General features: G+C 25.9%; 1 protein-coding gene across 2 annotated transcripts; it reads left to right on the top strand.

Annotated features, from left to right (window-relative positions):
* The first annotated feature begins 1,736 nt into the window (after nt 1-1,736).
* On the top strand, nt 1,737-24,073 carry LOC129957505 (cysteine and histidine-rich domain-containing protein 1-like). Of its 2 annotated transcripts, none has more exons than XM_056069834.1 (10): nt 1,737-1,853; nt 2,862-2,947; nt 5,768-5,874; nt 6,363-6,437; nt 9,934-10,084; nt 12,934-12,989; nt 13,474-13,544; nt 17,927-18,029; nt 20,482-20,670; nt 23,801-24,073. In XM_056069834.1, exons 2-10 carry the CDS (start codon nt 2,872-2,874, stop codon nt 23,945-23,947), a joined length of 975 nt encoding a protein of 324 aa, XP_055925809.1. In that variant the 5' UTR covers nt 1,737-1,853; nt 2,862-2,871; the 3' UTR covers nt 23,948-24,073. The 2 variants fall into 2 exon arrangements, with proteins under 2 accessions (XP_055925809.1, XP_055925810.1); XM_056069835.1 differs by having other exon boundaries at nt 1,752-1,885.
* The last annotated feature ends 542 nt before the right edge of the window (nt 24,074-24,615 follow it).

Here is a 24,615-nt window from a genome sequence, read left to right as displayed (position 1 = left end):
TCATAGGTTATGGAGAAAAAAATTGTTTTCATCGAGTAGTCCGATTATTTGCCAGTGGAATTATAAGGGAAATTGAAGCTTTTATATTACACATGAATGCGGCGATAGAGTTGGTTTTCCTGACTCATCATTCAAATTCAAGTTCTAAAATAAATCGTCCTCTTTTTCATCTAATTGTTACTTCCTCGGTAACGAACTAGGTCGTGGTGACTAGGGATTTCTTTTTATCTATTTAACTATGAGCATGCATTCAATATTTCACTAAGAGCATGTATTTGTTTATTAATCGTGACACGTCATTCTGGCACAATTTGTATTTTTATCTATATACAAAATCTAGAATGAAATCAATTAGATCTCAGAGAAATTAAATCTTAAGAGTCTCATAAAAGATTAGACTCAAATATTGACAATCTTTTGATGGTCAGGGAAAAAAAATTGAGAACATTTTCTGCAAATATCTTTATAAATTTTTAGAATGAAAGTAAGGGTCAGCATCTGAATAAAAAATTATAATAATTAATTTAAAATAATAATACTTAATAAATTATACTTAATTTTTTGTTAATTAAATATAAAATTAATGTAATTAATTAATGTATAATTAATTATTATGTGTTATTTTGAAGCCAAATAAGAGAAATTGCGCTTGTCCCCCTTTCGGAGTTGCCTTGCCCGAATAGTATAGTATGAATTATAGTATGAATTATCAAAGAGTAATTAATATATGCTATTTAACCTAGTAGGTGAAATAAATGATCGTACATCATGTTTATAATATATTGCCCACTTGCACTAAACTGTAATATATCTCTAAACTTACCCATCGATTGTTCCAGTAAAATTTCTTCCTCTCTTCTTTCCATCCCGTTATTACTGTTTAGAACATTATTTTAATTCTTGATCATGTTGGGGCCCCTCAATCGCGAGGCCCCAGTATACAGCATCCGTCGCATCCCCCTCTCTAGTTGGCCGGCCCTGCTTTGGAATTCCCAAATTTTTCTTGCTTATAGATAAAAATAGCCAAAATCGTGTAGTCACTTTTTAATCTAAAAAAAAAGTATTGCTCAGATTTTTAAAACCAAGATCGTCCTTTTTGAACAATCATAAGTAAACTGTTTCAACTATGGTATTTAAAAGCTGCTTTATTTGTTTGACATCGCTGATGATGAGATGTATTAGATAGGATAAGAAAGATAACGTTGTTACGTTAGCAGTTCGTAATAGGAAATGATAATGATGTCGTGTCCGTGTTACCACTGAAAGGGGGGTGCAGTAGCTTCTGAAGGTAAAGACCCCTGAGTACCCGAGGGCAGAAGTCTGACTTCTAGCTCATACGAAGATGAAACACACACATTCGCTTGCACAACCCCTTTTTACAGAGGGCACATTCACACACCTCACAGATAGAACACAGATGAAGAACAACCATGCCCGAACCGGGATTCGAACCCAGGATGGCCAGATCACCGAGAAGATGCACTACCCCTATGCCAGGACGCCGGCCGTAATAGGAAATGAGAAATACAATGAGAACATGATTATTTAAATAGTGATCTTGCTTCAAATGTTACGATTAAGATTTCAAATGGAAATCATGCATATTGAAAAGATTTTATAAGCTTATAAAAGAATTGGTAACTCTAATTCAAATTATACGATTCAAACAACAATTAAAAGCCATGCAATTCAAGCCATTCTAGAAACATCTAGAAAGTAATTTAACTGTTATTTGCGCTGTTTGGGTTTCATTCTGTATTCTCGTGTTCAGCGACGGTGTTTTCGGGTTATCGTGTATAATTTTTCTTGTTTATTTTGATAGTTTTTCTTTCAGGAAAATAGTGGACGAATATGTGAGAAATTTTTTCGTTCATCATTAAGTTTCGTAATAAGTTATTCCATTGTTTCTTTTTGTAACTTTATTCAAACATTACTCCTTTCTAAGTTTAGACATATAATTTGATATAGATAAGATTTTTCAGTTTTAACTTCGATTTTCTCTGAAGTTATTTATTCATGGTCAAAAGAAAAAAAATCCTTTACATTTCTTCATGTTAATAGACAAAGAGTAATTGTAATTCGCTGTAATTAAAACTTTCCACTACATTCAATCTATGTGTAACTGTATATCATACAAGTTTTATTCTGGAATTCGTGAAAAAAATTATAATATTTAAAAAATCCTCACTAGAGATTGAATGTTTTTGGCTAATGATTTTGAAATTATGTTGAAAATAGAAATTTTGATTGTTATATTTCCTATCACCTTGTTCTAGTTTAATTTGGATAATTAATCTTTTAATACTTATGCCCCTCATATCCATAAATTTTTCGAATAAAAGATTTTGTAAGAAGTAGTCTCTGATTCTTTATGCATAAAATTAACCTTATCCATACTTATGTTATAATCTTATTCATGCATATCATTTATATTGTCAAAGAAAACATTTTTAATGTTATATTTCTTATAGTTTTATTTTATTTTGAGCTACTGTAAAAAAATATTCTAGTTCATTATAACTTTATCATAACTGAATGCATTTACGTGGACTAATTTGTTGTAAATTTTAGTTCATTTAAGGGAGTGATTACAATTCCTTATTGTTTATAATGAAATATACATAAAAATATGGCTACTGTTTCTACTTTGTAACTCAAAATGACATGATTTACTCAAGTAAATTTTAACAAACTGGGAATGGGAAATTTGTTTTAAATTACAAATTGGTTATGGTTTTCAATTTATGTAAATAGATACTGTGTCTTGTGTTCATCAGCAGTGTTTTTTTTTATCTTAATTTTGTAATTTAGATTTTGGAAATGATTTAAACAAAATTTTTCAATATTGTTTTATTTTTCAGTGTGGACAGAATGTCTGGAGACGGAAAGCTACAGTGTTACAACAGAGCTTGTGGACAGATGTTTGATCCAGATAATAATAAAGAAGGTGAAATTTCAAATAATTGTGTAATTTTTGTTACTGATAAATATTACCTTAGATATCTGGTTAATGAATCAATAAGTCAAATTCATGTTTATTTATAATGCTGGAATTTTAAATTAAAACTAAAATATGTATTTTAAACTTGAATTTTTTAAATCATTAATAAATGGTTAATTCTTTTGTGTTTAATGGTCATATAATAAATAACAGTTGACATAATCTAACTAAAAGAGGGCTCAGATTTGAAAAATTGAATTTGGGTGAGATTTGATATAATGGTAAAATGTTTCTAAGATTTTCATTTAGTAAAATATTGAAGTGGAGCACTTTAGTTATTGATTTTTTTCAATTTTGAAATTAATAATTGATTATTTTATTAGTTTGCATTTCAATTATAATAGGCAAGTTTTTATTATTTGTCACTTGAGTTATCTTTAAATTAATATCATGCATCTAACATTATTTGTTATAATAAATAGAGTTAAAAAAAATATTCTTTTATTAAATCTTAAGTACTTAAAGATGTAATTTCTTATGATTTATGGAAGAAAAAAGATTTGGAATTATATTTTGTAAATTTCTTTTGTTTAAATCCTTATTATTATTGGATGTGTATAATCATACTATTTTTATGCTATGTAACATGCAAGTCTGCTACTTATGCAAAGAACTCTTAATTAGTTATTAAACAGTTTAAAAATTTGAGCAAAGATTACAATAACTTTTACCATTAATATTATTTAACTTCTGTTACAAAAGGTAGTTTTAATGTTTCTTACAATTTTTCTGCAATTTTAGATGAAAAGTATTTTGTTCAACTTTCAAATATTTTTTCCCATATAAGAAATGTAATATATTGCTTTAATATTTTTTTTAGGATGTTCATTTTTAAAAAAATTAAATCTCGTGAATATATATTGTTTTCATAATAATTAACTGGAAAATGTTTTTAATAATGTATATTGTGCGCATACAGTGATTCTAAGTAGGGAGAAAGCCAGGACATTAATACAATTAATAGCCATAAGTCAGGGAAATGTTTCGTGTTTTGTCAGGAGACTTTTTTCCACTGTTTCTATCGACATCCTGTAACAGAAAACAGTTATTGAATATTTAAACCGATGGCCTAACATTTTAGTAATAAAAAAGGATCAATTGGATAAATGTTTTTACTCCTTACATTTTAATTTAAAATTCTTCAGTTTCACTATTCCTGTTCTATTAAAAACCTACAAGTAAATGTGTCAAGTTTTCCAAATTTCATGCTGTGTATCATCCTCCTTTTTAATTTAATCAACATAATATATTAAATAATTGTGCAAGGTATTAAAATATATTTGATTCCTAATGTTTTTGTACATTTTCATTTTGGTTTTTTTAATAGGTTTTTATGCAAGCTATGATAAACATAAAATAGATTTCTGAAAATAATAAAAAAAAAGATGTAATTATAGTTATTATTTTTTCCCATTAAATTTGCATTTATAAAAATTTTACTATTTAAAAATTAAATTTTAATTGTATTTTGAGTAATAGATAAATGAATATTTTGGTTTTCCATAAAGAATAAAATATTATATATATTTATCAATTATTCATTTAATTTGAAATTTAAAAGAAGCTATCACATTTAGGATTGAACTCTAACCTTATATTTATTAAATTAGTCTTTACTGGCCTAATTTACTATAATTCTATAAGCAGTGCATAAGGTTTTTTTTTTTTGTAATTGTTTAACTATTGTGTTTAACCTTTTACTGAATAAACATCCTGGAAATATCACCATTATGCTGAATCTCATTATTAACTGAATATCCCAACTTGTGACCTCCAATTGTGAGTGTTGAATATTTGTTCTGCTTATAATAAAAAATCTAATGCAAATTGATATTTTCATTAACAATGGATTTTTCTTTTGAAAATTATTTCGTTAATTTTTACAATGATGCTTTTAAATTACTTTAGTTATTTATGATATGAAAAGCAGTAATTTATAATCTATAAAAGCCTTAACTTAAAAAATATAATAGTTACTGAAGAATTTGATGCTAAAAAAAGGAATAGATTTCATGCATTTTTTACATATTTTCATTTCTCTCACTATTATATTTAGTTATTGTTCAGGTTTTAAAATCAATTTTTTTCTGTTGATTTGTCATTAAATCTCTATCCTCATTTTTGCTTATTAAATCATTGCTCAGGTAAATAAATAAATAGTTATATAGTATTTTAATTGCTTTTTCAGCTCTGTAGATATAATTGTATTAAATATTTCTCCTTCAATGCATGAGATATATTCTATGTAATTTAAAATTGTGTTGCATGGATCATGCATTATAGAATGAATTTATGTAAATTCAAGCATGTCTATTTAGCAATTGCTTATATTACTATTCAGATATTACTTTTTTTTTTTAATTTGTCAATTTTACTGTTCATATATATATATCATATATATCAACAACATACTGTTCATAAGATACATATGATTTGCTTTTCTAAATAAGCAATTAAAAAAATTATGAAAATGCCAAATTTATATGTAATATGGGTCTTTAATATGTGGAATTTTTTTTTTATTTTTATGGTTCACTTGATACTAAAATCTATATATTAATTTCTGTTAGACAATGTAGGGTCAAATTCCCCACTATATTCTATTGATTTATTGAATTTTAAGTTAAAGTTTGAAATTAAGATTAATTAATATTTGCTAATTATTAAATAGTATATATTTTTGCTATGGATGGTTTAGGTATCTTCAATTCTTAAGAAATATAAAGTTCTTGCAAATAATTAATATTCAGTATGTATTAACTCCAGATTCTTGTCTGCACCATCCTGGTCTTCCAGTTTTTCATGATGCCTACAAGATATGGTCTTGTTGCAATAAGAAAACTACAGATTTCACTGAATTCTTAAACATGAAAGTAAGTATATTTTTTATATCAACATATGCCATAACAAAAATATTGAGTTAAACATAAGCCTTAATAAAAAATTAAAAAATGAGGCATTAGTTTAATCCAGTAGTGCTCTGTGGCCAATTTATTGGACTCATTTGCCAGACTTTTAAGTCAACCTTTATTTTGAAAGTTTTTTAATACTGATTTATACTAATTTATTTTTCATGTAATGAAAGAAATGTGAAAATAATCTCTATTTATGTATTATAATTTCCATATTATATTGAGAAATTTCTACTTAAAATATCATGTATATATTATAAAAAAATCTAATAATATGTATTTTAAAACTTTTAAGATAGTTTTATGTGCCAGTAACAAAATGATACGAAATTTTGTTTCGTAATTTCATAATTTTGGTGTTCTTAATATGATGAAAAAAAATTTTTTGTTGAAATTTGTGCATATTTTAGTTATTATAATTTTCTTAAGATGCATTTTTGTTAATGCAGGGGTGTACTCATTCCTATCATAGTAACGTGAAACCACCAGAACCTGCTAAGCCAGCCGTAAAAGAAGCCTCTGAAGTAAGGATTACATTTTGTGTTTATATATGCTTCCATTGTATAAATAGTATATTTTGTGTAGTTTCCTGATATCTTGTATATTTTCCTAATGTAAGACAATTTATAATTTTATATTTTTAATAAACATTCAAAATAATTTTTTCTAATATGGTTTTAGTTAGGTAAAAATTAGAAAAAGGCATAATTATCTCTTTTAATTATGTAAATTTTTACTTCAATTTTTGATAAATCTTTATTTGATATGATCTTGGATGAGGTAGAAAAAACATTTTTGAAAATTTATAGGCCTATTTATAAAGGTAATTATTCAAGAAGAATGAAATTAAGTATATTGACTTTAATCTAAAATTACAGAATTCTATGAAATTTTAGATAGAATCTCTATACAAAGTGGGCATATCTAACTAGTTAGATGTATGAATCATGGTATATAATTTTATCGCCTGGTTTCTAGATGTTGAATCAAATATTAGGTTAAATTCGATGAAGAATTGACTATCTACTAGTTTGTTTATTCATAAATATGATAGCTAAATTATATCTTGTAAGTTAGTATCAAATTTTGTATCCGGTTGTTTTGTAGGAAAGAATCAAAATGTATATTCAGTTCTGAGGCTAAATACAAGCTTTGACATATTATACATATCCAAAAGGGAAGAAAGAGTTCATTTTCTATTTTTAATAGAATGTAAAAATTGCCTTTTTATTTTAAGGGAGATGAAAATACAATTTGATAGTTATTGTAATATTCCTTTAGGCTAATAAAGTTTCATGAGTTTGAAATATTTTGCTGTATTTCAATCTTTTTCTAATTTTTATTTGCCCTATATAAGCCCAAATCAAATTCAACGTACTGGTTGTATCCTGTCAATAATATATAAGCCACTCTACCAAAGCTCAGCTCAGACTCGGCACCTGTCGAAGACAACAGCACCATAACGACTGCCAAGCAACCATTGTCAGGACTAGGCACCCCATCAAACCAACTCATTAACTTACTGGTTATGTTAAAAGTCCTGAAGAACAAGAGAAAGTGATAGAAAAGCTCACAATTGCTGATGAAGCAGAACAGCAGAGTTCTGTTATAAATTTAGCTGGCCCTTTAAGAAGACACCAAAAAATAGCTGTAATGTGCTTTCAATTACTGTATTGTATGGATGAAAAATAGTTTTAAAATATCAAAGAATGAAAAAAAAATGTATTGATGACGATCAGAGTCTGATATTTAAAATTAGAGGATTATTTTTGTTTTAAGAAATGGCAAAACAATTATTCAAAAATGAAGGTTTGCAAAATCTTTGTTACTGAAGAACATATTTTTTTAATAGAAGTATCAAATTCAAAATCTTAAGACTTTGTAACATCGATATCCAGCACTAAAAATTTGTTTTGTGTGAACATAACTGAACAATAACAAAAGCGTTATTGAGAGCTTAATTGAATAACAAACAATTGTGAAGTTTGTCTTGATGGGACTATCACAAGTACGTAAATATAAAAAGACTTAGTCTAGGTATTGAAAAAAAAAAAAAAAAAAATTAGGAATGATTTGCAGTTTTTTACCATGCAATAAGCGATTGTTTGTTTATAATAAATGTTACCTTATAAAGAATTGTCTTTATGGATTATTTTTTTCTTCTACTTTAAATGGAAAAGCTAAGTACCAGAATATTTTTGAAGGGTTTTACTTTTTTAAGGTTTTTAAAAATTTGTTTCTGGAACACAATTTTTTGCAGCTTGAACTCAAGAACTCCAAATTAATTTAGAGTTGAAACTTCTGTCATTTTATTCAGTGATTTTGTGGTGTTTTATAAATTATGTTTTTAAAAAGAAGCATTTTTTTTTTTTTTTTTTTGTAATATTTCCTGATATTCATAATATTTAACCTTCTAGTAGTAACATTTACACCAAATTTCATGATGGTAGTTCTATTTTAAGCAGAAAAAAAAATTTGAATGGATATTCACATAACTTCTGTAAAATATATAATATGTGTATGATTTGTATCGGTATTTCTCATTTATGTTGATTATATATTTTTAATTTAAAAGATCTAATTTTGCCTCAGTTCTGCCTAATATGCCTCTGTTTTCTGAAAGGAAATGAAATATTTTAATTCCCTAGATCAAACAAAGAGTATCCTGTGGACAATTAATGGACTAGTTCCAGTTCAAATATGTACAATAGATATGTGCAGATTAGACATTGAAATATGTTTTAAAGTGTTGGTGGCAAATTACTTACCAAAGCCCTCACATTTTGATAATTGTACAATCAGCTTTCAGTATTTCCATAATTTTTATCCATTGGGATCTTTCTTCATATGAATTGGATGAAGAATTTTCTTTAAAGAGTAATGATTCTTAATTTCCAAAGTAGAGCAATGATATGTGAAATAAAAGGTTTCCAATTAACATTCCTATTTTTTACTATAGCAAAACAAAACAATACTTAAACTACTTAGCAACTAACTTATGAAACTACATAAAGGAAATGCCAAATCAGTAAGTTTTTATTGATATTAGTTCTGTGTTAAATTAACTCTAGAATATTTTTTAAAAAGTATTAGTATTTTATATAACAAGAAACCTGCCTAATGATTTAAATTTTGGTGTATTCTGTGGCTCTTTCATTTACAATTAATTATAAAATGTTTTGAAACTCATTAAATTTAGAAACTTTCTTAACTCTGAAATGAATTAAAAATGATTAGAATTTAATTCTTTTTATCTCAGAAGGAATATCATACCCTCCAAGAACTATGGAATTTCTGTAGTTGCTACAGAAAATAGGTGAAAACTATAGAATTATGAATATATAATGAAAAACTATTGAAAACTACAAAAAACGAATATATATATATATATATATATATATATATATATGTGTATAATATAGGAAAGACTACAAAATATGCTGAAAATACACTTTTCTTGAATCTTCACTCACAGCAATTTGGATAGTGGATTTTTTTTTTTTTTTGTAAAGAAAAAATCTTATTTCACCACGATTACAAAAGCTCTGGAGTTTCTCCTTCTAATAAAAATGAATATGAGTGTCATGATGTTAAACTGAGCAATTGTGACATAAGAAAAGCAAAAGTGCTTGATATTTCATGAAACAAAATTGTAAATGTCTTACAAGTAGTATTAATTTATTTATTCAACAAAACCATGTTGTATTATGTTTTTTTAAAAAAAATATTTCTCTTTTATATTTAGTCAGTAATAAGCATCTTAAATGATTTTGAATAATGTTTCAAATTATTTGTTTGAACTAATTAAAATTCTTTGAAAATATCTATTCTTCAATAATTACTATCACATTATATGTACATATCGGTAAGAATTGCTTCTGATGACTGGTAACCAATGTTGGAGGGTAAGGAATTTAACAAATTGGTAAAATTTACATTGTAAAATATCAGTATATTTTATGTTGAATTTCATATTAATCTAACTGAAATGACTAAGGTATGAATGATTTATTTTTCCAGGTTTCAATTCCTAAACCTCTAGAGCAAAAGCAGAGCCTCCCAAGGCCAGATGTGAATGGACCTGTTGAGCCTCTTGCTTACACAGTTGGGGCCTCCCTCAAGCCTATGCTGGAAAAGATGCTGAAAGAAATTACTTTAGAACCTGTTCAAGGTTAATAGACTGCTTCTTGGAACTATTTTTTTTTTTTTAAGTAGTGTAGATTTGTGCTCTGCCATACTGAAGAGTTGACATTTAGATAAATAATTTCTGGCAGTTTTAATATATTTAAATAATATTTTTAGAACTGACAAGAGATAAACTTGTTACACGTTCTTTATACTGGCTGCCTTTGGTGATCAACTGGGTTATCAGAAATATTGATTATATTTAATTTCTATTAAATCTTGAGGGACTTTATGATCCCATCAATAAACTATTTTTGTACATTAAATTTTTTGTACATCAGACATAAAGCTGTGCTATCTTATTATTCTTGCATATGGTGCTTTTTTTTTTTTTTTTTTTCCCCTTAATTCATGAATGTAACTTTCTGGTGGAGATTAGACATATGACACCATAGTATTATTGAATATCTAATAGTCTGATTCATTCATTCTCTAACATTTGTAGTGAAGAATTTCACTTTATTTGTTATGTAAACAATATGGATATTAAATAGAATTGTTGTAAGTTAACTTTCAGCAGTGGATGAAAAATGCACAATTGAATGTTTGACAAAGCATTATTTGAATTTCGAGATAGTGTAATTTGTTGTTGAAAATTAATATTTTTGAAAGTTGTCAAGAATAAGTTTTAAAGTCTAGCCTAGTTTTTAATTAAAATTTTTAAATATTACTCTGAGGGTCACATTTCTTCTTCCAAAGAATATATGCCAAATTTCATAGCTCTAATTCAAACAGTCTGGCCTATAGAATGTTATTTGTTTAGCAAAAATATTTAAAAACAGTTAACTGTAAGAATTTTTCCAAGTGTGTGTATATATATATATATATATATATATATATATATATATATATATATATATATATATATATATATATATATATATATATATATATAATAAAGGAAACTTGAATTGTAACAAATGTGAAATTATTATGAAATTCAAATAGTTATTAGAAAGCAATAGAAGAAAATAAACTCTTTTTTATAAAAAGTATCAATCTGTAACTGTTGTAAAAAAAAAAAATATTTTAATAAACAAAACTTATCAAATAAAAAAAATCTCTTCATTGGGAAACAAATTTTAAAATTTTGACAGCTTTCAAATATGAGTAAGTGAAAATTTTACTTTGGCATATCTTTTATGCATATTTTTGTTACCTTTTAAAATTTTAATTACTTTTTTAAAAAATATTTAAAATGAAAATAAATGCCAAAAATAATCAAGACAAAAATTAACATAAAAATATTGAAACATGGAAATACTTAATCTCGTGCAACTAAAAAAAAATTATATTACATATTTTAAAATTAGAGGGGAAAATTTTGTTGCATTTGAATCCTTTAAAAAATAATATTTTTTAAGGTAATGTCAGAATTATTTTATTAAGATACTTTTAGAAAATAGTACAGAAAATACTGGATACCCTTGTTAAATATTTAATTTTTGAATTTCCAAAAACTAATAAAGATTTTTCTCTCATTTTGACGAGAATGTGTGTCAAATTTCATTAGAGTAACAATGAAAACCTTAATTCTATTTTCTTTTTACACATTAAATTTAATTTCACATGTTAATTAGCTTCATATCATTAGAAAGATTTTATAATTAATTTTTCTCTCTTCCTGGTGTTTGGAGTTTTATGTAACGCGAATTTTCACAGTAGCAATAAGTATTTTAATATTTCCAGAAAATTGCAAGTGAAGCATTTCATTTAAAAAAATGTTAATTTTGTATTAGTTTGGGAATAAAAAAATTGTTTTTAGATTCATTAAAGGTTATAGTAGCTATAACTGCAAATAGGTAAAACTGTACAAATGAATGCCCAAATATATGAATTGGCAAGAATAAACAAAAAGAAAAATAATCTTGCTTTGTAATGTTTTTTGTTAAGTAATCATTAAATGTTTTCTATCATAATAGCAAAAATCTTATTTTGTGTTTTATATACTCGAGTCCTAAATGTTCTAGGACTTCCAATTAAAGAGGCTGAAAAGTGATCAATATCTCCTTCCCTCCTTAATATATAAATTTTGTCTTGCTAAATTCCGGAGAATAAATAAAAATTGCTTTTTTTATATATGCAAATATAAACTTTCTTTGAAAATAATACTATTACTTTAGAGTAATGTTAAATTATTGCTTCATTTTCTTGCTTTCTTTACTCTTGTAGAAACTGTGGAGTATTGTTATTACCTTATAACTAATGCATGAATGATATTTATATATTTCTTTTCATATTGCATATATCAAACAGGGATAATACAAGAAACATTTTTTTCCAGAGTTGATAGAAACAAATGCCTTTAAAAAAAAAAATAGTGAGTTATTACATGATAACTAGCAGTAATTTATTTTGTCAGTGTATTTTTTATGTAAAAAAATAGTTTATTCAAGTAATCTTATATTTGACTTTTTAGAAAATATATTCAGTATTTTAATTTGTTTTTTATAACTATGTAAACTAAATATCAATGAAGGTATTAATGTTTTTGAATTTAAGAACAATTAAGTGATTTAAAAAGTTATGGCAGAGATTGTTTATATAAAACGGATTTGAGATCTGAAGTTTTGTCGAGGATCTATTGTACTTAACAAATATTTCACTCTTTAAAAAAAAAAAGTAATTTGAAAGATATATTCAATAGTGAAAATAAGCTTACTTGTTATGAAGGGGACTTTCTAAAATGACATTTATTAATGCATATCTAACACAATTTGTTTTTATGCCATTCAGGCTTTTATATGTATTTGAATATATTGAAATATATATTTAATATATATTTGAATGGTTGTAATATCGATATATAAAAACTAAAACATTTTTATGTTACAGTTAATGACTCTGAAATTCAACTAAATACTCCTTGCCAGAATAAAGGTTGCCATGCAGTAAGTATATGAATTGTTAATTAAACAAATATTCAATTAAGATTTTAGTATTTAACCAAATATTAAAAAGACTGCTAGAAGTAGAATTGTAATTTATATGATGAAATTTATAGGAATTTAGTATCAAATATTTTAATTTTGATAATTCAGTTAAAAATGCTTGCAAATAAATATGCATTAGTGGCTTTGTGAAATAGTGACCTATGATTGCTTTTAACTAACTTCAATAAACTTTCTTATGCCAATTTAAATAATTTTGGTAGTAGGTATATACTAACGCATGTTCACACATTCACACAATATCCTTAGCTAGAAAAGTCACTTAAATAAGTAGTAATTGTCTAATTGTGGTAATTATACTTGGTAATTTATATTATTTTGGAATTTTTTATGTTAAAATTGTAGCACATTTGCTATTTTCCATACAAGCAATTATTTTCTAGTTTTTTCATGTATCATAATTATTTAAAATGGTTTTTTTAAGGTGTACAAAGGTGAATATTCTAATGCAGAAACATGCTTGTATCATTCTGGTATTCCAGTATTTCATGAAGGGTGAGATTTATGTATTCTTTAATTCCATCCTGCATAAAATAATTTATGATAAATTTCATATTTGTAAAAACCCTGACTGTTTTGAATCTACTGTGCATCAGTTCAAAGCATTTTTCTAAACTTAAAATCCTTTTGAACTTAATTATAATTAATAATCAATTGATATTACAGGTGTACCTCTATCTGTATGATTGTGTGTATTTATTAAGATAGACTTATGGTTTTGGTATAATTAATTTTTAGTTTATCGTAATCAAACTTTGAAAAATTTCTCTAGCTGCAGGCCCTCAATGAGAAAAACTCAATTGCTTTCCCTTTCTTTTAACCTCATTTGTTGAAAATTACTCCTTTGATTTAGACCATCCATAGCATTAATGAGTTATTTTTCCTCACCATAGTAAGCAGGTTACCCATTTGCAGTTTTGTCTTTGTTAGGCATCATAAATATATCTATTTTATAAGTTTTATTTAATTTTCTCCTTAAAATGATACTTCTAATTTTGCAGTATACATTATCAATTAATTTAGAATACTGAATAGATTAAATGAATTTTTCTGCTGTATAATTCTTTGGCTAATTAGACAAAACTTCACCAATTTTATAATCATTTATTTATAGAGATAATACAAATAGAAATTTTCACTGTTATTATTTTGGAATATTGAAAATAATTGAAATTTATTAGATGCCCAGTTATTGCTAAAATTATGAATTTAGTTTTTTTTTTTTTTTTTTTTTTAAGCTTGAACATTGCAATGGAGCTTTCTATAAATCAATTTTTATAAACAAGGTACAAATAATATATAATATTTTAAGACTGCAATCGCTTATATTTTCTATTTAAAAATATTCATTTTTTTTCCCCTTGTGTATTGCATAAGTTACACTGTTCTTCTATTCCATAGACTAAGAGCATTATTGAATATTTTAATATTAGAATTACTTTAATATTCTTCTCACTACAAATGTGACTTTTTTTTTTGGCACTTTTGTCATATAAATATATAGTATCATTTCTAACTATTCTTTTAATGATTAATATGCATGATAAAAATTTCATTTCATCAACATGCATCACTTTTTCGAAAAATGCACATTGAGTTTAATATAATCAGTAATTGAATTAAAAAATATATTTTTCAATCCAAAAATTTTCTAAAATGCAAATGCTTATCACATTTAAAAAATATTATTATTTAAATTAATTTGATTTGAGAGAAATTAAAGAAAAAAGAAAACTGCAATATTTACGAGAAACTATAACAGAATTCACCAGCTCCAATTATTAAATCAAACCCAAAAATTTTAATTTCACATGAAAATTCACAATGTCTTAGTGGTCACATGCCCCTCACCACTTTTATGTTCTCCAGAGAAATAAATTAATTAATTTAAAAAATGAAAAATCCTCTACTTCATTTTACATTTTCTAGGTAGAAAAACATTGAGTTTCTTCACAGCTATTGTATTTATTTATAAATTCATCATTTCATACCAATGATCTTAACCACCAGATGTGTTTTTAATGTCTTATCGCCTTTCACCTTTTAATGTCCTTTCTTTCAAGAGAAATACATGTAGCGTAAATATCTCACTTTTTGCTGAACAAATACTGTTGTATTTCGGCTAATATTAACCAAGTTCCTTTCCGAAGATCTTTTGTTGGAGCTAGATTTTGCCATAAAATATTAATGCAATCTACCTTTTAATTCAAATTAGAATTGAAACTATCTTATTAAAAAAATTTATTACCTTGTTCTTGTAAGACGAGAAGTTTTTTTTCCTAATTTTATGTTGAAGCCCTTTGATTATTCTATTCTGTTCTATAAAATGTGTAATTGATTTTTTTTCCCCAAAAAGTTCACAGTTTATATATTTTGTAGAAGTTTTTCATTAATACTCCTATGATAAAGAAAAATGATTTTCAACTCCAAATTAGCTTTTGATTTAAAAATCTTAATTTTGTAATGTCTATTATTGTTGACAGATTTTAATAAACGACTTTCATTGCCCCCTACTGTTTCCCTCCTCGGTTAGCAGTTCATTTAACTAAATACCCTAAATGTCATTTCCAAAATAGCATTTCAGGATTTCTTTCAACCATGTATATATTCTTCTTTTGTTTTTCTAGATTTCATGTAAATTATAATCACAGAACATTTTGTTTGAATTAATTGATAAAACAAGGAAAGATATTTATTAACAAATTCTATTTCTTATGAAAACTTGTATAACTTTAAATGATTGATATGATAAACTAGAATGGAAATGATTTAATGATAGACTTGAATCATTTGAGATAGAACAAAAATATTTTCTATGTTTACTTAAATCCATAATAGTATACATGTCACTATTACAAAATTTGAGCTTGTATCTAGGTGTGGTTAAACCGACAGAATGCTCAGCTCAGCCACAGCTTGCAGGGCAACATTGTTTGACAAATGAAGACAATTTTTGTAAAAATCTGTTATTTCTAATTTTGCTTCAGGATTTTGAAAAAGAAAAATGTTTAAAATTGTGAAGGAAAAAAAATTATAAATCTTGTTCATTGTCATAAAAAGGGTGGCAGGCTGACTGAGAATCATCAGGGAAATTTATTCTAAAGCTAGAAATTTTTTAAACAGTAATTCTCATCAAAAAAGACAGTTCTCTGGTAATGAATAAATGGAATGAAACATTGTTGGCAATTAATGGAAATCATTTACTGATAGTCATTTTTTTTTTTTTTTTTTTTTTCTGTTCATAGAATATTTGTTCATTTCTGATATGTATGTTGTTGAATAGTATGGATAGGAAGAACTTACTAGAAGGAAACATCCATTGTTAAGCACTCTGCTAATGTGCATGTATTTTTGGATTGAATGATAAACAGGTCTGAGATATGATTGGTTGGCTAAAAGTCAGTCTAGATAGGCAGGCATATTTTAGTGTTGGTTAATATATTTGAAGGAGAAAAAAAAGGTAGGGGAAGAATAAAAGGAAGTGTTTTACAAAATTGGAACTCATCTGTAATTCAATAATTGAAAATGTTTTTCATTTTGTTTTCTGAACATCGCATTTTACTTTACATTGATTTTAGTTAAAGGAGTAAAACTGTTTTTCAGATACATTTAAAAACATATTGTACAGTAAATAAATAAAGAAAGAAAACAAAATGAAACAGTATTATTTTGGAAATATTAGGTACTTCTGATAAAAGTTAGGGGAATTCAAACTACAGAAATGATGGCTATCCTGCATAAATTTGGACATGATAATAAAATAAGCAATGAAGCGCTGTTGCTCAACTCGCATGTATTCATTTAGATGTAGAAAGTTATAATATAATGGAATGGTTGTTAATTTTTCTTAGATTTACAGTTATTAATTTTCTACCTGTTTTCATTGAAATATTTCATTTTGATACATGCCTCAGAATATGATTTTATTGGAAAAAGATTAAGTTAATTTCAATAAATTATTTATTAATAATAAATGTAAATCATTTTTTGCAGATAAAATATTTTCGAAATAGATTTTCCACAGCATTTTATTGCATTCTAGCAAGATTTGTTCACAGCAATGCAAAATATAAATTCCATGTGTTTAAAAATAGCTAATTAGGTAAATCATTTGAATCAACCATATTTAAAATCATTTGAAAATAAAAAGTGGGTGGAAAAAGGAATTTATATTTGTTTATATTTCATTATATAATGAAAAATTAATATATGGTTTTTAAAAAATGATTTTGAAGTTTTTCTATGTATTTATCAGTAAAGGCTTGAATGCTTCGAGTTGATCCATTTTGTAAATCTATTATTAATGAATATATCAGTTTTTAAGAAATAACCAATTTATTTATTATTATTGTTTTGAAATTATTCTTGGTAACTACATTATATATGTTTTTAAAAACTAGTCTTTTTATATATATATGTGGGGAAAGGCAACGACCAGCATTAATATGTGAAATATATTTATTAAGATTAAAGGAGAAAAGATAAAACATTACTACATAGAACATAAAAGATACATGAGCGTGAGCTGCACGTCTGGCAGTCTCACTGCCCAACTCTCGTCTGCCAATAATGGCGGGAAAGCATCACATGATTAATGACGTGACGCAACATGGCACCATATAGGATACGGGATCTGTCAGCGCTTCCCACATATATATATATATATATATAATTTGTCATTAAAATAATGCTTTGTTCTGTAAAAATGTTTGTAAAAGAGGTGCATATTTAATTTTGCTTTATGTATGGTACAAAATATTATTGCCATTTTTGCTGTAGGTTTATTATTTTGCAAAACATTTCATGCTAAATATAATTTGGCTGACATCATTGGTACAGAATCTTATTGTTATTGTAAATATTTAAATGATTTACAGCATGAAATATTGGTCTTGCTGTGTGAAGAGAACGACAGACTTCAATAGCTTTTTGGAACAGGTTGGCTGTTCAACTGGCAAACATAAGTGGCATAAAGATAAAGTAAGTAAGAGCTAAATGTTTTTTAAATGGTATCTAGAAGAGTATGTATCTTATTATTAAAGTTGTAAATCTGTTTATATTCGTAATCTGCAGATTTACTTGGCTGATCCATTAAAGTGTGGAGAATTATTTCATTCTCTTACTATTTATTTAATCTGTATATTAATCTATTAGACATGTATTATAAAGAAAATGTGATTTTTCATTTTAATGCATGAAAAAGTGAAACTGAAATTGATATTTAGGCAGTACAGTATATTATGTGTTTTTTATTGTAAAACATTTACTTGAAATTTTAAATAATTTCGCATTGTAATCAAAAGACTAAATAAAATATGTTGACAGTTTGTCAAAACATATTTCACTAGACTTTTCTTTATTCATTAATTTTTTTCCCCCTTCCAATTTCTGAAGAATCAAATTGATAGAATCAGTCATTGACCAATCTAGAATGTTAAAAATCAAAATAAGGTTTAATGTATTATTATTATAGTTGTAGAATCATTTACTTGCTTGTGCTTTATGGATTAACCATAACCACTAATGAAGAGATTTAAGATTCATTGGCATCCAGTAATTACACAAATATTGTGAGTATAATTTAAAAATAGGCAACACTGTGTAAGATGATTGATTTTTGTGAGAAAATGCCACGCTAAAAAGTGGAAGGAATAAAATGAGTAGAGATAAAAAGAAATGGGAGAAGCTAACTTATGTATTTCAGTAATACAGAATGCATTAATATACACATTATTTAAGTGTGCTATTAATTAATTTATGTGCTCAGACCAGTTTTCAAACTTCACTGGCATGTGTACAAACATAAAGGCATGTGTACATTTGAAAGCTAATAGCTCAAACATCAGGTTTGTACGTTAAGAATGGGGTTTTTATAACTGGACAAATCATTTGTTGCCATACAAATCTGACCAGTTTTTGACGAATGCAATGATATTTCCAATTCAAATTGATTCATGTACATCTTATCTTTTTTTTTTCCCCCTTAAAATCAAGCACTAATCTACAGTGCTTTAATATGCAAACTTTATTATGTACCTATTAATTTTTTTATTTCGTTATACTAATACTGTTTTATTAATACAATTAAAATTTTAAAACAATTCTTTTTATTATTATTATTATTATCAGCATTCTTATGCAATGCTTGCTTTACCAATTTGTTTTATGCAATATTTTTTATATCATCTGTCAATCAGCTTGTTTACCAGAAAATTGACTTTCCTGGTTGTTAAATTACTAATTTAAAAAGCATAAGTATGAAAAAGTGCAACTTTGTTCTTTGATAACACTTAAAGATGTTATTTAATCAAAACTGAAATGAATGCATAAAAAATTATTTTTCTATACTTGTATATGCAATGGAGCATTGGAGAATCATCTTGAGGCCAAATTTAATAATAAAATATAATAGCAAAGAGAAATATTAACATCATTTAATGCTTTTAATGAAAAAAAAATTACTTTTTGGGAAACTAAATAAAATGTCCTTTAAAAGGAACCTAATTTTAAAAATGCTTGAAGAAAAATATTAACATTATTTGAAAAGAGGCAACTGTCAGAATTTTTTTAATAATTTTGTGTTTTTTACCAGCTAAAATTTTTAAACGAAAAGAAACGCTTATTTTTATGACTACAAAGTCTGTGATTCATAGATGAAACAATTGTTTTAAATAACATTTTTTTTTTCTAAAGAATTTAAAATTTTTGAGTAACCTATTTTTCATGATTCTATAATATTTATAGTAATGTATTATAGCTTTGATTAAAGTAGGAAATAATTAAAAATTTCTCTTTGTGATTAATAAAAATGCTTTTCTTAATCATTTGTTGATCTCTTGTTGTGATCAGATCCAGAATTATTGAATTAATAGCCAATTAGTTAGATTTTGGTTCAATTCTACATATGTAATCGCTCTTTAATTGTTTTTAATAAGTAGAAATTGTTTATAAGATTATAGTTGTTTCCCATTGCTGAACTCCTTCCTATTATGGCTTGCAGTAATCCTTACAGAATGTTTAGTTTGAAATTAATCTTATCTTATTGATGTAATAAATTTAATAAGTTTTTAATACTTTTAGTCATATATGATGAAATAATATTTCTTATTTAGACGAGTTTTTACTTTTTAATCTTTGATTTGTAATTCATTCTGAAAAGTGGTGTGGAATCTATTTTTTCACTAACGTTTTAAAATATAATTAAATTGATTGATTAACTGATATTAAGCTCTGAAAATATAACTGTAAAATAGTTTGACATCAAAGATGAAGAATTGTACAAAATCTCAATATTGTTACACATCATCTGTAGTGAGTATAAAATTGATTTCAAGATTTTTATTTTTTATTAAAACAAGACAAGTTAAATAATAATGTAGAGAAATACTTAGTATATGAAATTTATGTAGTTTTCAACTAATTTTCTTTTCAGAATGTCGAGAATAAAGTGAAGTGCAGATATGACTGGCATCAAACTGGGGGTTTTGTCATTATTTCTGTGTATTCCAAATGTCCATTACCTGATTTATCTTATGTTGAGTCAAATGCTGTGAAGCTCCATATACATATTACCTTTGGAAAAGACAAAGAAATATTTGATGAGGAAATGATTTTGTTTGGTGTAAGTTTTGCTTAATTTTTTTCCCCTCTTTTAAAGTTTTTCTGTTTAAGCTTAGAGGTAAAATATAAACCTTTTATTTTAATTCTGAATGATATGCACATTGAATTACAAAATATTTCAATTCATCTTTTTACTGATATCGGTATTTCCTCTCCTCCTTTATTTAAAAAGACATTATGTTACCACAAGTCTTAAATAGACATTAGATGTCATATACCATTCATTAGACAAATTTTAAAGTCAAAACGTGTTTATTTTATAGCACCATTTTTCTTAATTCATTTCCTAGGTAATGTAAAAATTCATAGTAATTTTAATTTTTTTAATATTTAGTATATTTTAAAAATATTTAAATGCCTATCTGTAAAAAAATTAATGGATTTTCTTACCAAATTAAGTAAAATTTCATTTCATTTTTTTAAAGAATTATATAATATTAAAAATATAGTCTAATAAAATTTCTAAAATCGATGCTTTAAATTTATTTGGGCAGTGCTGAGTTCAATAAATGTTTGCAGGAATTATTTTGCATTTTTATGAAAAAAATTCAGTTTCAGTTTAGAATTTAATGTCTATAAATCGTTTCTTCAGCTGAAAACAATTTCTGTTTACTTTCTTTTAATTTGTTTTTCTGTAAAAATTATCTATTTATAAAGTTTTTTAAAAAATCCATTGCCCCTAAAGAAATTTTATAATATTAGCATGCTTAATTGTTGAGGGTTATTCAATCCCACCCCAAAATCTAGATACGTAATAAATCTTTATCTCTTTTCGGTATTATTATGGAAGTAGTGAAAATAAAAATATTAGTTCTGCAGTATTTTCAATAGATATAATAGATAAAACTGATCTATGGATGAAATTGTTTTCAAAAGATGATTATCTCTATTTCAGCTTTGTTTGTTAGTTTAAATTATGTTTGTTTCTTTTATGTAGTACTTATTAGGATATGCATTGTTCTGAAGTAAGAGTTATAGTTGTACTTTAGATTTGTAATTTCTCAGAATGAGCGTTTTAGATTGTATAACAGAATATACATTGTCCATAAGGACTGATTGTTGAAATGTTGTGGAAAGTAAATATCATTTATTTACAGTAAGCAAGAGTTTTGGTCATAAAGAAAAAGATTTTTTAACATTACTTTATGTCACTTAAATATGACAGCTTTTGAGGTTTGTCATTTCATATGAGGTATTTCAAAAGAATACAAATTTACATTTGTATGAATAACGTTATAAATCATATGTAGCATGATGAATGCTAAAGAGCTTGCTATATACACTTTACTTATTATTGACACAATTATGTTGTACAGCAATCTATTTTTTAAAAAAAATTATGTACTGTATCACCTGATTATGTTTCTGTGTATTTGACCTATTTCTAAACTTTGTAAAAAATTTTTGGTGTACTTTATATATGACCGTTGCAGAAGTGTGTGATCCCGACTGCACACATGTGTAATTTTCATGGTATACATCACTTTACTATAATTTGATTAAATTTAAGTAGATTTGCTATTTCATCCTCTTGCTTGTTAAATGATAGAATTTAGACAACTGATATGAAAACATTAATGGAAGTACTTCAATCAGATTAGCAATATATTCAAAAACTAATGTTAATTATATAAGGTAAAATCCACCCTAATTTGAAACGTTCCATTAAAAATATACAAAAATAACATTGTCAACAAAATTTCCTTTTACCTATTATTAATAAATACTTCATTTTCCTTCTACTTATGGGTGTGAATTTTGTTATTGAATGGGAGTGAGCGCATTCCGCATTTTACAATTTAAAATTTCTAGATGTTTTATATGCACTTAATTGATTTTTATGCAGTTCAAAGATTAATTAAATGGATAGCATTGTGCCTAAGATAATTTAAACATTCTTTATATTTATCAGGGTACATCATAAGTGCAAGCCAACCTTGTGTGCATGTTCTTAATTCGTAATAGTTCTTATTTTAAAAAGGTGTTACCATGACACTGGGAGAGCCTGGAAAACACAGGGAAATTGGAAAATTTTTTATAAAAACCGGAAAACACAAGGAAATTTAAGTTTCTTAATTATTTTTTCCCATCTAAAACTTGTCGATCTGTAAAAATTGCAAAAATAAATTATCGTAGTCATAGCTTCTAAAAATGAAACAATACTATTCCCAATTGTGTAATGCAAAAACTCACTCCTTTTCTACACCCCCACTTTTTGTGTAGGTCAGTCCATTTTCGATTTGTAAAAATGGATTGATTGCAAAATGGCAGCTTTTATATGCAATAAATGATTTTGAAATAAGTTGTAAGGAATTGGAGTTTTGTCAAATTTCTTAAATTCTATAAGCTATTGTCTTTCCATTAGCACTTTTTTATCTCTTACTTTGTTAAGGTACATATTTAATATCTAAGACTTAAATAATAAAGTGAAAAAATTGTTTAATTGATCATACTGAAATTTAAACTGGTAAGGAGGGGGGTGGCAATTTCCTAAACTAAAATGCCTATCCATAAAAAAAAAATTATTTACCATTGTTTATTTTTAGAAAATTTACTTAATTCTTCACTATTTGGGTTATGCGTCTTAAATTATTTGAAATTGTTACTTCAATTTTTGGAAATAAGATAACAATACTTCCTTTATAAAAATGAGGCAAAATTCTTTTGTACCTAAAAACTTTGGATAAGTTTGAAGACTTTATCTTTAAGATACCTTATCTCTGTATTTATAGAATTAAGGTATAGTGTGCTCACGTACTTCAATAAAAAAATAGGTTGTGCAATTTAAAAAAAGGTGCTCTAACTATTAGAACAAATATTCAGGAATCACTCATCAAGATAGGATAAAAATGCAGATTGGAGATATTTACGACACTCATTCATAAAACAAGCATGTGTTCCATTTGCTGTGAATTGAAATTTACACACATATATATTTATATATTGTTTGGGTAATTATAAATATGAAAAAGGATTCAAATGCCATAAAGTCATAACTTGAATGACAAATCATGAAAATTATGACAAATATGGACTTTTCATTTGCTAAATATATCATTAAAAAAACTTCAAAATGACAAACGATCAGTGGTGTCACTTCATGTGCTTTAATATTTCTTTCTCTTTTTCAGATAATCGACCCTTCAGCCAGCAACGTCACCTACCTGGGTAGCAAAGTTGAAATCAAACTGAAGAAAGCGGAGCCCATCAGCTGGACAGACCTGAGACTGAAGAAAGACATCTTGAGCATCAATTCTATGTCAATACAAGATAGCTAATTTAAATGTTTTGATGACTTCAAAAACATCGGCAATTATCCTGTTGCTTTTATTTATTTATCATCCTGTACTTTGTGTTAAGTTTTTTACTTGTTTTTGGTGAACATAAAGTATTTTATTGCTGAATTTTTTGTTATCTCTCTCTCTCTCTCTTTTAACCAGCCTCTCTCATTCTGTTGATATTACTTTATGGAAAATTGGAATTGTCTGCTTTTTTTCCAACTCGTTTGTGTGTCCAATATTTTGGCAGGATCGAAGCACAGTGGTGCAAGACACATTGCAAACTGAGGAGGAAGGAGAAAAATTCTACAAAGTCAGTAAAGTTCTTCCCCCAAGAGATCCTTAATTTTTCATATTATTCTTGAATAATGCTTTATTTTCTAGAAATTAAAAATTTTTTTATTTACATTAAACTATAGTTTTGTGAATAAAGAAATTGATGCTAATGATTTTTCACTTCTCAGAAACTATTTTATTTAACGGTTTTCGAAAACAAGTCACCACGAAGCAAGATTTTTCTTCTTTTATCGATTTTATTTTCCCCTAGGATTGCCATGGCATTGGAAAAATCAAGGAAACACAGGAAATTTAGAGGTTATAAGAAAAACTATTCTAATTTCTTAGTTTTTAGTTAGGGAATTCTAAATTTCTTAGTTGTTTTTTATCTA

The sequence above is a fragment of the Argiope bruennichi genome, chromosome 11 (assembly GCF_947563725.1).
Source record: "Argiope bruennichi chromosome 11, qqArgBrue1.1, whole genome shotgun sequence".
Lineage (NCBI taxonomy): Eukaryota > Metazoa > Arthropoda > Arachnida > Araneae > Araneidae > Argiope > Argiope bruennichi.
This window is presented reverse-complemented; position numbering and strand designations above follow the sequence as displayed.

Excerpts from the sequence above, each read along its gene's own strand:
- LOC129957505 (XM_056069834.1), top strand. The coding sequence starts at position 2,872 with ATGTCTGGAGACGGAAAGCTACAGTGTTACAACAGAGCTTGTGGACAG. Across the intron at positions 13,545-17,926 it reads ATTCCAGTATTTCATGAAGG|CATGAAATATTGGTCTTGCT; the intron begins GTGAGATTTATG and ends AATGATTTACAG. Across the intron at positions 18,030-20,481 it reads ATAAGTGGCATAAAGATAAA|AATGTCGAGAATAAAGTGAA; the intron begins GTAAGTAAGAGC and ends TTTTCTTTTCAG.